The 14,085-nt window shown below is 38.8% G+C and overlaps 1 protein-coding gene across 5 annotated transcripts in view; it reads left to right on the top strand.

The window, feature by feature from the left end:
- ATE1 (arginyltransferase 1) overlaps nucleotides 1-13,492 on the top strand; it is a 149,901-nt gene extending 136,409 nt beyond the window's left edge. For 3 of the 5 annotated variants that reach the window (XM_027529014.1, XM_027529010.1, XM_027529011.1), the window contains exon 12: nucleotides 10,162-13,492. In XM_027529014.1, coding sequence (XP_027384815.1) covers nucleotides 10,162-10,340 — 179 coding nt within the window. In that variant the 3' untranslated portion in view covers nucleotides 10,341-13,492. The remainder of the gene's footprint in view (nucleotides 1-10,161) is intronic. The other 2 variants (XM_027529013.1, XM_027529016.1) reach the window with 2 other exon arrangements.
- The last annotated feature ends 593 nt before the right edge of the window (nucleotides 13,493-14,085 follow it).

The raw sequence follows: 14,085 nt of genomic DNA on the forward strand, positions 1-14,085 counted from the left end.
AGGTTTTTCTAGTCATTATAATATCATGAGTTTGATTATGCAGGTTTTTTCCCCTTAAAAAGTGATACTTCCCCCAAGACAGTTAGGTAAGAAAATGAAATAAAAGGCATCCAGTTTGGAAAGGAAGACATAAAACCATCTTTATTTGCAGATGACTTGATATTGTGTATAGAAAATCCTAAAGAATGTACTAAAAAAACTCTCAGAACCTATAAATGAGTTCAACAAAGTTGCTGGATAAGAGATCAACATACAAAACTCAGTTTCATTTCTATATACTTGCAGTGAGCAATCTCAAAATGAAATTAGGTAGACAGTTTTATTTATGACAACATCAAAAAGAATAGAATTGTTAGGAATAGGTTTTTAACAGGAGTAAAAAAATTTATATTCTGAAAAATACAAAACGTTGAAAAAATTACTTAAATGGGGGGAAAACTCCATGTTCATGGATTAGAAGAGTTAATATTGTTAAGATGGCAGTACCCCTCAAATTGGTCTACAGAATAAATGCAGTCCCTGTTAAAGTAACAGCTGGCTTTTTTGCAGAAATTTATTGTAATCCTAAAAGTTAGCCCAAAGTTAAAGGAACTCAAAATAGCCAAAGCAATCTTGAAAAAGAAGAATAAAATTAAAGACTGTGTGGTTCTAGCATATAGATAGACATATATATTAATGGATTAGAATTGTGAGTCTGAAAAGAAACTCATATTTATGGTCAGTTGATTTTCAAAAATGATACCAAGACAGTTCAGTGGGCAAAAGATGATAATCTTTCAACAGATGGTCTTGGGTCAACTGGATATCCACATGCAAAAGAATGGGATTGATTCCCTATTTCACACTATATACAAAAATTAACTCAAAATGGACCTAAATGTAAGAGCTAAAATTATAAAACTCTTCAGTTCAGTTCAGTCGCTCAGTCGTGTCCGACTCTTTGCGACCCCATGAATCACAGCACCCCAGACCTCCCTGTCCATCACCAATTCCCAGAGTTCACTCAGACTCACGTCCATCGAGTCGGTGATGCCATCCAGCCACCTCATCCTCTGTCGTCCCCTTCTCCTCCCGCCCCCAATCCCTCCCAGCATCAGAGTCTTTTCCAGTGAGTCAACTCTTCTCATGAGTCAGCCAAAGTACTGGAGTTTCAGCTTTAGCATCATTCCTTCCAAAGAAATGCCAGGGCTGATCTCCTTCAGAATGGACTGGTTGGATCTCCTTAAAACTCTTAGGGAACAAAAATAGGAGTGCCTTTTCATGACCATGGATTCAGTGATGGTTCTTATATATGGCATCAAAAGCACAAGCAACCAAAGAAAAACTAACTTCATGAAAATTAAAAACTTTGATACTTTTATATGACATCATCAACAAAGTAAAAAGGCAGTTCGTAGAATAGGAAGGTATATTTGCAAATCATATTATCTGACAGAGATCTAATATCCACAATATATAAACAACTCTAAGAGCTAAATAAAAAACCCAGTTTAGAAGCAGACAAATAATTTGAATACAAAGAGAATATATGAATGACCAGTAAACACATGAAAAGAAAATGTCATTTGCTTTGTTTGACCCAGTGCAAATGAAAATCACAGTAAGATGCCACTTCATACCCACTAGAATGGCTGCAATGAAAAAAAAGAAGTGTTGATGAGGATGTAAAGAAATCAGAACCTCCATACCCTGCAGGTAGGAATGAAAAATGGTTCAGCCACTTTGGAAAACATCTGGCAGTTCTTCAGTAGATTCAGCACTGTTACATGATCCAGCGATGTCACTTCTAGGTGTATATTCAAGAGAAATGAAAACACACAAAAATTTGTATACAAATGTCCATACAACAGTACTTACAATATTGCTAGTTTAAAAGTGTAAATAATCCCGTATGTCCATCAACTGCTGAACAGATAAATAAAAATGGATATAGTCATTCCCCCTTAACCCTCAGGGGAGGTGTTCTAACCCTGCAGTGGATGCCTGAAACCATGGGTATACTGAGCCCTTCATACATGTTTTTTCCTACATGTACATGCCTATGATGTTCATTTATAAACTGCCCATCGTTCGGGAATCTCCAAATGCCACTATCACTACTCGTGCACGTTGGAGCCTTTATTAAGTAAGAGTTCAGTTCAGTTGCCCAGTCGTGTCCAGCTCTTTGCGCCCCCATGGACTGCAGCATGCCAGGCTTCCCTGTCCTTCACTGTCTCCCAGAGTTTGCTCAGACTCACATCCATTGAGTCGATGATGCCATCCAACCATCTCATCCTCTGCTGTCCCCTTCTCTTGCTGCCTTCAATCTTTCCCAGCATCAGGATCTTTTCCAGTGAGTCATCAGGTGGCCAAAGCATTGGAGCTTCAGCTTCATTCTCAGTCTTTCCAATGAATATTCAGGGTTGACTTCCTTTAGGATTGACTGGTTGCTGATCACCAAGATGGCTACTAAGTGACTAACTGGTGGAATACACCTGACAAATGGATGACTGGAGGGGTGGGGTGGATGGTACAAGATCTCATCACACTACTTAAAAGAGTGCCCAATTGAAAACTTATGAATGATTTATTTCTGGAATTTTCCATTTAGTATTTTTGTACTATGGTTTGACCAAGGGTAACTGAAACCAAGGAAAGCAAAACTGCCGTCAAGGGGGACACTGTATACCCCTACAATACTGTATTACTTTACAGAAAAAGGAGTGAAGTGCTAACACTGCTGTAATGTGGGTGAACCTTGAAAACATCATGCTAAATGAAAGAAATCAGTCACAAAAGGTCACATACTGTCTGATTCCATAGAGAAAGAAAGCAGATTGGTATTGCTTAGGGCTAAGGAAATTGGGGGAAGTGAGGAGTGACCACTAATAGGTATGGGGTTTCTTTGTAGGATGCTAAAAATGCTGTAAAATGGACTGTTGTGATGATTGCGCCTCTCTGTGACTACACTAAAAACCATTGATTCATACATTCTAAATGGGTGAATTGTATGGTGTGAGAGTTGTCTCTGTAAAAGTGAAAGTGTTAGTCACTCAGTCGTGTCCAACTCTGTGACCCTGTGAACTGTAGCCCTCCAAACTCTTCTGTCCATGGGATTCTGCAGGCAAGAATACTGAGTAGGCAGCCATTCCCTTCTCCAGGGGATCTTCCTGACCCAGGGATCGAACCCAGGTATCCCACATTGCAGGCAGATTCTTTACTGTCTGAGCCACTAGGGAAAACCATTGATTCATACACCCTAAATGGGTGAATTGTGTGATATGAGAATTGTCTCCGTAAAGTGAAAGTGTTCGTTGCTTAGTCGAGTCTGACTCTTTGCAACTCCGTAGACTATAGCCCACCAGGCTCCTCTGTCCATGGAACTCTCTAGGCAAGATATTGGAGTGGGTTGTCATGCCCTTCTCCAGGGTAGCTTCCCAACCCAGGGATTGAATCCATGTCTCCCATATTTGAAACTGTCATTACATAATCTTTTACAAATAAACTAAGTTTAGATTTGTTTTCTTAGTTTTCATTTTTACAAAAAATTATGAGTGAAATGACTAGCAACAATGTTCCTTATAGAATTTGAAAATGTGTAATTCTCCCTGATGGGATTCCCAAATTGATTTTTGAGCCTCCCACCAAATGGGCTTGAAGGCTTTGCTGACTGAGTTCAGTTGATTTCTGTCTTAACTGCTGTGCATTCCCTTGCCTGGCCCTTGCTGTCCCATACTAAAAAGCTTCCTCAAATTTCTCTCCACCTTCCCCACATACTCAACCGTAGCAATTTAAACCTCTTGTCACTTTAAAAAGTTCTAAATCATATTTGACTTCGAACTTCACAGAGTTGAATTTGGTTTCGCAGTTGAATTCTATCACATATTTATTTGTTCAGATTTTCAAATTCCATCTTGTCAAAGTTTTGCCCATCTGTATTCAGTTTTGTTAATGTTGCCGTGTCTGCCATTTAGACCGCTATCTTTATGGAAATCTGTAAAGTATGTAACTTGTTTTTATGTTTATGTTGTCATGTTCATGCAATGCTGTAACAATAAATAGTGAAGTTCAGAAAATAGACTGTCTTACCAGTTTCTGGAAAGCCTAGAAGTTACAAAGTCTCTTTAAGAATAATGAATGAGGTAAATCCCCATAAGAAGTAAAAGTAGAGCTTTGATCTCTAGATTCTTTTCCTTTGAAAGCACCTGAGATGTACAGTTCATCTCCTGTGAATAAAAAGTTGGGAGGAAATCAAGCACTTGTTGCCCACCAGAGTTTTCCTTGAAGATTAAAACATCACAGAGTTGACAGCATGTTTGTATCACTTGTGATCAAACACTCATTTCAGAAAAGGGTTTGCAAAATTGCTTTTGGTTTTTATTTCATGGAATAAAATTGTGATGCATTAGAGAAAGAAAAGATGGAAGAAGTTCTTGCTGGCACACATTTTTAAAAACATCTCAAAACAAGATGGCAGTGTATCTTAGATCATGGCAAATGGCCTTTAATCTCAGGATGGTTTTGTTTTTCTGTATCTTCAAGGTCCTCTTAAGAAGAGACTTGTTGTACTGTGTGGATTTAGTTATGTAGACCTTTGTCTACAAACACTGATAACATCTGTCAGGCAGGCAACAAATAGGATTCACAAGAGGGTTTCCTAAGGATTTGGGATGCATTTTCTTTTTAACTTTAGTAAATAGACCAACTAATATTCAGTGTTTTAAGTATCTGGTAGAATTTTTCTTGTTTAGGTTTTAAACTTAGATTTTAATACAGTTATACACAATATACTGAGAATCACAGTATATTTTCTGCCTTTGTTGCAGATGTAACTAATGATTATAAAACTGCAGACCATTAAATCCAGAAAGCACTGTTTTGTATAATAATCATCAGTGGTTTCTGGAGATAATACAGTACCCATTAAGCAGGTATTTGATCTGATTTCCTGGCCTTAATACAAGATGTGGCTACAATGTGACCCCCTCCCCCAATCTGTATTTAAGTATTTAAATGCAGCTCTTGGAATTGTTACACATTGATAACTTACTGAGGCAAAGCGTAGAGTGGTAGGAGAAAGGATTGTATATGAGAGCTGACATCCCTCTCTCTGTTTCTGTATTATTTGAGTTCCTAAAAAAGCATTATTGTTGAAAAGATACAAAATAAGAAATTAATGTGCATTTATTGAATATTCTGTAATTTCATTGATGGCTAATTCCTAGAAAATGTCAAATTAGTTCAAGTTACTGAAATCAGGCAGTTTAGTCACTCAGTCGTGTCCAACTCTTTGCGACCATGTCGACTGCAGCACGCCAGGCTTCCCTGTCCTTCACCAGCTCCTGGAGCTTGCTCAAGTTACTGAAGTATCAGGCTTTAAAATATTCATAATGTATCATTTCTTTGTTTCTCTTACTGTGTGTCTTGTTGATCTCTGTTTCAAAACTACTGGCAGTCTTAGGTTGATATTTTGGCACCACTGGGTAGATAGAATTCCAAGTTTACATTCTAAATTTGAGTTGCAGTCTAAGTTTTTTTTATGTAGAGAAAGATACACTTTAGTGCTACTTTTTATGTGTATGTTTTAGTCCCCTTTTTACAGTCAAAGTGTGATGAGAAAATTAAAGAATTTGGGACAATTAAGGAAGCTAATTTGTATTTCAATAAATTTATAAAAAGTTTCAATTCTCATTATTTCTGGTGAATTATTGATAGAGCACCAGGAATACAGCATTTGGATATTAAACAACAATAACAGTAACACAATGCCATGAACTTCCGAGGTGTTTGAGCACTGAGGTCAGATATGTTGGCATCTCCAATGACTTGGATATATTAACATTGAAGGGAATTAGGAGAGGATTTTATAATTCATGATTACCACTTTTTGTGGTAATTATATAGGATGTTAAAAAGCCAACATCTAGTTGACACCTACTTTTTAAGTATCTTGAGCATTTAACTGCTTTAATCCAGAACAAAGACCTTGAAAGTATTTGGAATAAAAAGAACTATTGAATTTGATTTCTGTGCTGTAGGGCTCTCCAAAATGCTATAAATTAATTTAGAAGTCTCGATGGAGGTGAAAGAGGAGAGTGAAAAGCTGGCTTAAAACTCAGCATTCAGAAAACTAAGATCACAGCATCCAGTCCCATCACTTCATTTCATATAGATGGGAAGCAATGGAAACAGTGACAGACTTAATTTTCTTGGGATCCAGGATCACTGCAGGTGGTGACTATAGCCATGAAATTAAAAGACGCTTGCTCCTTGGGAAAAAAGCTATGACCAACCTAGACAGCATATTACAAAGCAGAGATATTTGCTGACAAAGGTATGTCTCATCAAAGCTGTGGTTTTTCCAGTAGTCAAGTATGGATGTGAGAGCTGGACCATAAGAAGGCTGAGCACTGAAGAACTGATGCTTTCGAACTCTGGTGTTGGAGAAGCCTCTTGAGAGTTCCTTGGACTGTAAGGAGATGAGTCAATCCTAAAGAAAAATCAACCCTGAAAGTTCATTGGATGGGCATCATGAAGCTGAAGCTCCAGTACTTTGGCCACCTGATGCAAAGAGCTGACTCACTGGAAAAGACCCTGATGCTGGGAAAGATTGAAGGCAGGAGGAGAAGGGGACAACAGAGGACGAGATGGTTGGATGGCATCACCGACTCAGTGGACATGAGTTTGAGCAAGCTCCAGGAGATGGTGAAGGACAGAGAAGCCTGGCATGCTGTTGTCCATGGTGTCGCAAAGAGTCGGACACAACTCAGCAACTGAACAACAGCAATGAAGTTAAATTAGATATATAAGTTAAAAATAGATTGAGCAGCATCACAGAACTGTTTGGAATTCAGTGGTTAAAACTTGTATATCATAGTGTTTTCCCCCAAATTTGATACACATATAATTTTAAAGCTTTTCCTGTAATCTTAGTAAATAGAAATGAAATATATTTTTGACAAATAAAACAATGCAAAATTTCCTGTTCTCTAGGAGTGTGCACTTTAAAATAGTTGCTATAAATTATACATAATGGTGGGTTTTTCCTAATCTTCTGTTTTCATGTTTATATGTCAAACTGGAAAAGGGTAAAAATTAGAGGGTAGCATTTCATTTTAGATAAGATAACGGCAAACTTTAAGTTCTTATTTGTTAGTGTGTTCTATTCATTTGAATCTTAAAAGATGTCTGTCTTAAGATACTTTAGGATAAGGGTTTAAACTGTTAAACATCATTCTACATAGTTAAATATAAACATGCTTTAAAATTCCATTTAAAAAATTCAAGGTTTTAAAAAGATGTAGAAAATTTTGTGCAGTTTTGTCAGTGTTCTTCTCTCCTTTGCTGTTCTTACTTATCTTTACTAGTTTTCCATTTGTATTAGCTTCTAAGCATACTTGGGGTCTTCCCAGGTGGCACTAGTGGTAAAGAATCTGCCTGCCAATGCTTGAGAGTCAAGAGACTTAGGTTCGATCCCTGGCGTCAGGAAGATCCCCAGGAGGAGGGAATGGCAACCCACTCCAGTATTCTTGCCCAGAAAATTCCCTGGACAAGGGAGCCTGGCAAGCTACAGTCCATGGAGCCACAAAAAGTCACAACTGAGCACATTAAGCATGTTTGAATCTAATCTCTCCGTGCAAGTAGCATCTATTGCTGGGTGATGGAGATTCCTGTATTGCAATCCATGTACTTTAAACTCTCTGAAATTGACAGCAGGAACCAGGTTCCTGCCTTTTCCTTTGCTTATCATTTATCCTGCTAAAGGATGCGGCAACCTAGTAAATGTTAAATACTTAGTTGGTTTAAAGTATGTGGGTTTTCTGCTTCAGTTGGATATTTGTAAGGAAAAGCACATACTTTGACCATAGTGTGTCCAGTCAGGTATACCACAGCCAGTATGTTGAAGCTGAAACTCCAATACTTTGGCCACCTGATGCGAAGAGCTGACTCATTTGAAAACACCCTGATGTTGGGAAAGATTGAGGGCAGGAGGAAAAGGGGACGACAGAGGATAAGATGGTTGGATGGCAACACCAACTCGATGGACATGGGTTTGGGTGGACTCTGGAAGTTGGTGATGGACAGGGAGGCCTGGCGTGCTGCAGTTCATAGGGTCACAAAGAGTTGGACATGACTGAGCAACTGAACTGAACTGAACATTTAATTCAGGAGATTGGTGATAATAGGCAGTGGTATTGCTGAGAGCCAAGCAAGGCACAGAGAGTTGATCCAGAGAATAGCAGTAGCAGGAAACCACTGCGGCCCCTCGGCTGAAAAGAAAAGGGGCCCAGGACTCGGGGAGGGCGATAGTAGAAATGGGGGTGGTTCTAGGCAAAGGGAGTAGTTACAGATAAGTACTATTACAGGTTGATGTATATTTGTCCAGATTTTTTCTATGCTTCCCTGGTGGCTCAGAGGTAAAGCCTCTGCCTGCGATGCAGGAAACCTGGGTTTGATCCCTGGGTCAGGAAGATCCCCTGGAGAAGGAAATGGCAACCCACTCCACTACTCTTGCCTAGAAAATTCCATGGGCTACAATCCATAGGGTTGCAAAGAGTCAGACATACTGAGCGACTTCACTTTGACTGTTAACAGGTTGACCTATGTTTGTCCAGATTTTTTCTATGTGTATAGTAGGCTTTTCATAAGAAGAAGAGTTGTTTATATTGAACCCGACTTTTTTTTTTTTCATAGCCATCTATCTTTCTCTGTCTTTTTAATAGCCATATAGCATTTTGCCATGTGGATATGCGCTAACATGTTTGCCCAGTTCTCCACTGGTAGACATCTGTGTTGTTTGCAGTTTTTCAGTGTGATAGAGCATTGCTGCAAATATCCTTATATTGAGTTGACCAAAACGCATACATAAGCCCTGGTGTGTGTGTGTTTTTCTAGGAGAGTGGTTCTCAATCCATCTTTCAGGCTTAAGAAAACACTGATGTGCAGGTTCATTCCAGTCAGTTTTCAGATCAAGATCTCTGAGGATAGGATTCATTAAAAAAAAAACAACAAAAAACTCTTTAGATGGTTCTGATATTTAGTCAGCCATGGAATGATGCTGAGAACTGGTCTTGCTGAGTCAGTGATTTTATTTTTTAAAAAAACATACATTTTAGAGATAACTGTAACACTGTTTTCTGTGTTAGGCTTAAGAGCAACTGCCAATAATAGAAACTCAAAATAATTTGTCTTAAATAAGATAGTTTAGTTCTGTTTTAATGTAAAATCCTAGACAGAGGCAGTCCAGGGCTGGAATGGCCGTTTTATTCCTCAGAGTTCTCAGGTACCCAGGTTCCTTCTAGCTTTTGTTTTTGCCAGACTGAGGGAAAGCTCTTAACCTCAAGCTCAAGATAGCGGTTAGAGCTCCTACCATGACATTCTTACTCCAAGAGGCAGAATGAAGGAAGGGCTGAAAAATCCAAGAGGCAAAGGCCTGGACCAGCTGTCCTACCAGACCTGTCTGCTTGTGTTTCATGGGCCAGGGCTTAGTCACAGAACCACACCCAGCTGCACAGGAGGCTGGGACACAGGCTGCTCTGCTGAAAACCAGGAGTTCTTCTATATGGAAGAAGAGGAGAACTGATAGTGGCCATCTCTGTGAAAGCTGTAAGCATCTGCCCTCTTGCCCACAGCATGAGTGCCCATTGCTCCAACCTGACCAGCTCAAGTCAGCCCAAACTGCTGAGTCAGCAGAAGGCCGCACAGCAGTTACATGTTGACTTGAGAAGCAAAATAAATTTAAGTCAGATTCAGGAAAGGTGCTGGAAAGCTGCAAACTTCATTATGTATAATAAACTAATAAGAGATTGAAGGCCACTTTTTAAATTGCTTACAATTCCTTGTCTTTCCCTAATGTTTGGATGGCATCACAGACTCAATGAGCATGAATTTGAGCAAACTCCAGGAGATAGTGGAGGACGAGGAAGCCTGGCATGCTGCAGTCCATGGGGTCGCAGAGTCAGACACGACTTAGTGACTGAACAACAGTAACAACAAAAGCAAGGCATTTGTTATTTATTAACATTACTCACGTTGATCTGAATAGTGCACCCCCTCGTTTGAACGTGCCGCTCAGAGAGGACATCTTAATACGTGGTTTATATATACTTCAGTATTCTTAAATTAGGACGTGAAAAGTGCTCTGGTAGGTGACTATTTAATCAGTAGTTTTTGTTCTTGCAGTGGACGAAGGTCGCAGCAAGGAACCTGACCGCCTGCAGGTGTTCTACAAGAAAGCCATAATGCCTTACGGTGTTTACAAGCAGCAGCAGAGAGACCCGAGCGAGGCGGCGGCCGTGCTGCAGTACGCGAGGCTGGTGGGGCAGGCGTGCTCCGAGCGGATGCTGCTGTTCCGAAACTGATCAGCCTGTTCGCCTCTCCCGCCCCCACCCGAGCTCCTGGGCGCTCCCGTGCTGCCCTGCCGACGTGTGCCACGGTGCGAGTTCATCACTCGGGGGAAACTCTCTAACCCTCCACAGATTAGACTTTCTAATTTTGATGGCTGCGTAGCTTTTCTAAAATATTTTGTGGCATATGTATTTGTGAAAACCTCATGGTTAATGATAAAAGATTTTAAAACTATGTTATGACATCGACTCATAATTGGGGTTTATCGTTTCCGAAGTCTGCTTCATGAACAAGAGACGATTAACTTCTCTTGTTAATATTTTGGGAGGTAAAAATGTATAAGTGAACCTTAAGTAATTTAAATCACAGTTGTACTTTTTTTGTTATTCTGTTAGAGAAATTAAAACAGACTTTTTCTTCAGATCCACTTAAAACATCAGTTTCTGCTGAAAAAACGTCAAGTGTGGGGAAGGTTGGAATTCTGTTTGGTCTTAGAAAACGTCTTCTCAAGGGATCAGAACTGGGATGCTGTTCAGTGTTCAGTATCACTTTACTGCTGAATGTTACATCATGTAGTTTCACAGAAAACTTGAGAAAAGGAAACAGTACAAACGTACAAAAAAGGATGTTGTATTAACATTGAATGTCCGTTTACCCAGGACAGTCTTATTCATGTCTGCTGTCTTGGCGCGATTATTTTTCCTAGAATCATGTTCCTTTTTACTCTGCAAGATATCCCAGTTTGGACAATAAAATATGTGATTACCCTAGTTATATATTGTCCAAACTGGGGTAGTCTGCTTTATTTCTCAAAATCTAACAAGAGGTTTTGTTTTTAGAAAATTGGTGCCTCCTGCCTTGAGCTAAGCCCCTTGAAGGATACATATACACTAGTTTTTATTTTCTTAGAACTCAGGACACTGGTCTTTGGTTATTGGTTAAAAATTAGTTTCTCTCTGACTACTTTTATAGCTGTGCTACACATCGCATTTAGTTCACATTGTGAACTCAGTTCCGGGGCAGGAGGCAAAAGCATCCACTTCCTGCTCTTTGATTTGGCTGTCAGAGAGGAGATACCACACGTAGTAATCTCAGCAAAGGTGGGCCCTGTGTCCCTCTGTCTCATCTCTCTGGTCCTTCTCTCACTCAGCAGTCCCTTGTCCCTCACCTTGAATGTGGTAGGCACTGTGCCGGGAGGCAGGGGAGGGAGAAGGCACATCCCCTCATAATTGAGCCGTGCTGGAGACAGTGACGGACGGACGGACGGAGGAGCTTACTCTCCTGTGCGTCTTTGCAGCTGGCCACCATCTGCTGCCACCTGCCTGGCCACTGAGTCCTTTTCATTTCCTGTTTTGTCCATTTTCCCATTTTCTACTGATCTTTTTTTTAAAAAAAAAATTTTATTAAACTTAGTGGCTTGATTTTAAACTTTTCTCCTAAATGCACTGAGTTGAGATATAAAATATTAGAAAATAATTCCAGCTAGCTAGACTAAAAAGAAGGATCCCAAGAGAATGATTTTAAAAATCAAATGTCTAGGAGTTCAAGATCCAAATAAATTGTATTTATTCATTCACATAGAGAATGTGTGTATGGGTAACACCTACAGAGGGCAGGCGCTTAGCTAACGGGAGACAGAGTAGTGGTGACATGGGTTTTGCATACTCTGGAATTTTGTGCTTCAAAATAGTCTCCCAAGAGCATTTGATAGGCTCTTGTTTAGAACTGCCTTCAGAATCTATAGAACATTAAAAAAAAATTTCCCTCTAAAGTGAAGTTAGCTTAATTTTTTCATTTATGAAAAGGGTACTGTTAAGCAAATAAACTTGAAGAAAAGCATACATAAGAAAGTAAGAGTGACCTGAAATCTTACTGAGTTGAAAGAAACTTCGAAATAGGACTTTAGAAGTATTTTAAGTAATTTCAGTATTAAAGTCCATAGTAAAGTACTAGTACCCTGGGCATTGGAATGTCCAGTGTGATGTCATCAGGTGTGTTAAACTACTCTTAGCGTAGTGATTAGCATGTAGGATGGAATTCATTAAGATCACAACTCAAGTACCAAATGAAGAGAAAGCTTGAATCTTCCTTTTTACCACGACTCAGGCTTCTTCCTGCAGAATTCAGCCCCCTCCCTAGCAACGGGGTGCTGTCCCTAAGGGTGGCCTTCTGGGTTGGCTCCAGTGAAGCTCCAGAGAGAGTGACGACTCTACTACGCAGTTGCTATATTCTATTCTCGTGTTGGTTTTTTGAGAGTAGGGACTGTATCAATCCTAATGAACAAATTATCTTCAAAAGACAATTATTTGTTCTTTGGAGCCCTGAGTGAATGTTGATAGTGGGCTAGGAAAGTACAGTCAAGGAAAGTGACTTGACTTGGTCAGTTGACAGTCTAGCTGAGGAATCTGATTTTATGGTAATGGCTTACATCTAAAGAAGGACATGTGAGGACATTTCCAAGACAGTTTATACCTTCTCAAGGCTAGAAGCTTTGCAACTGCAATCTTCACGTTGTAGTCTGTTTCTGGTTTCAGATTAAACTTAACACCTGCCTCCCTGTCTTGGGAACAAAAATGTAGTAAAGACTCTCCATGATACCATCTTTATTTAAATCATTTCAGTTCTGTGAGACTTTTGTCTTATTTTTTTAAATGTATTCTGAGCACTTTTCTTTTTTATTCTGAAAGATAGAGGCTATTATCAGATGAATATATTATTCATTTGATTAAAATTATTTAGATAAGAAATTTATGTTTATGTTTACTTTCAAACTGCTTATTCTAATTTTTATCCATTTTGCAAAATATCATTTGTATATGACTTCTTATGTATGGGAATTTGTTATGTAAATGAACCTTTTCAGATTTCTGGACAGTCTATGGTTTGATTTTATAGGCTTTTTTTTGGTAGGATAAAGATGAGAAAGATGATCAGTGACTTAAAATGTATCTATTGTTGCTTGCTTTAAAGAAGGAAATAAATAGAAACAGTTGGGAAATGTTTGAATTAGAAGAAGTCACTCAAATGTGTGTTATTTTCCAAAAGAGAACCAGTGACTCTAAAAGGCAAAACAAGTTTGATTGCATGTGACATTTTTTGCACTTGTATATGCTTTTTGAACAGTCCATTTGATAAAGCTTGAATAAAACTTTCTTTCTGCAATGGCTCTTGCTGGTCATTACTTAAAAGACCTGTGTTTTCATCTGTCAGATTCTTAGATACATTTTACCTATAGTGAATATGCAGAAAACAGAGGTAAGACATTGACTGTATATGAATGATAGTGTTTTATTTTCAGTGATTAGAATTCCAGACCACTTGGTTTCCTAAATCAAAGCATGATGGATTTCTCTCTTAGGAATAAATAAAAGTAGAGCGAATCTTGCTTTAAGCAAAAAGTCTGGATTTTCACAAGATAAATTAAGGAGTAGACGTTCTTTTATCCAGAAGAATTTGAAATAAGATTTAAGTAGCCAATTCAAGTATTAATTTCTCTTAAAAACTTCAGTTTTCAGAGGAATTTTCATAAATATGTCATAAAGCAAGATGTGCTTTCATTGTTCATAAGAGTCCATGGTATATTTATAGAATACATTTTAAGTCTTTTTACAGTAAAGGGGATCCTGGTAGGTTTATGATAAAATGAATCCTGTTTCCCAAGCAATTTAACTATTAAATTCCCACTAATATTTTCTCCGGAATGAAAATAGCTTTATTGTTTTTCTTATTTGAAATGGACAGTGTTCACCAGAAAACATT

Source organism: Bos indicus x Bos taurus, chromosome 26 (assembly GCF_003369695.1).
Source record: "Bos indicus x Bos taurus breed Angus x Brahman F1 hybrid chromosome 26, Bos_hybrid_MaternalHap_v2.0, whole genome shotgun sequence".
Lineage (NCBI taxonomy): Eukaryota > Metazoa > Chordata > Mammalia > Artiodactyla > Bovidae > Bos > Bos indicus x Bos taurus.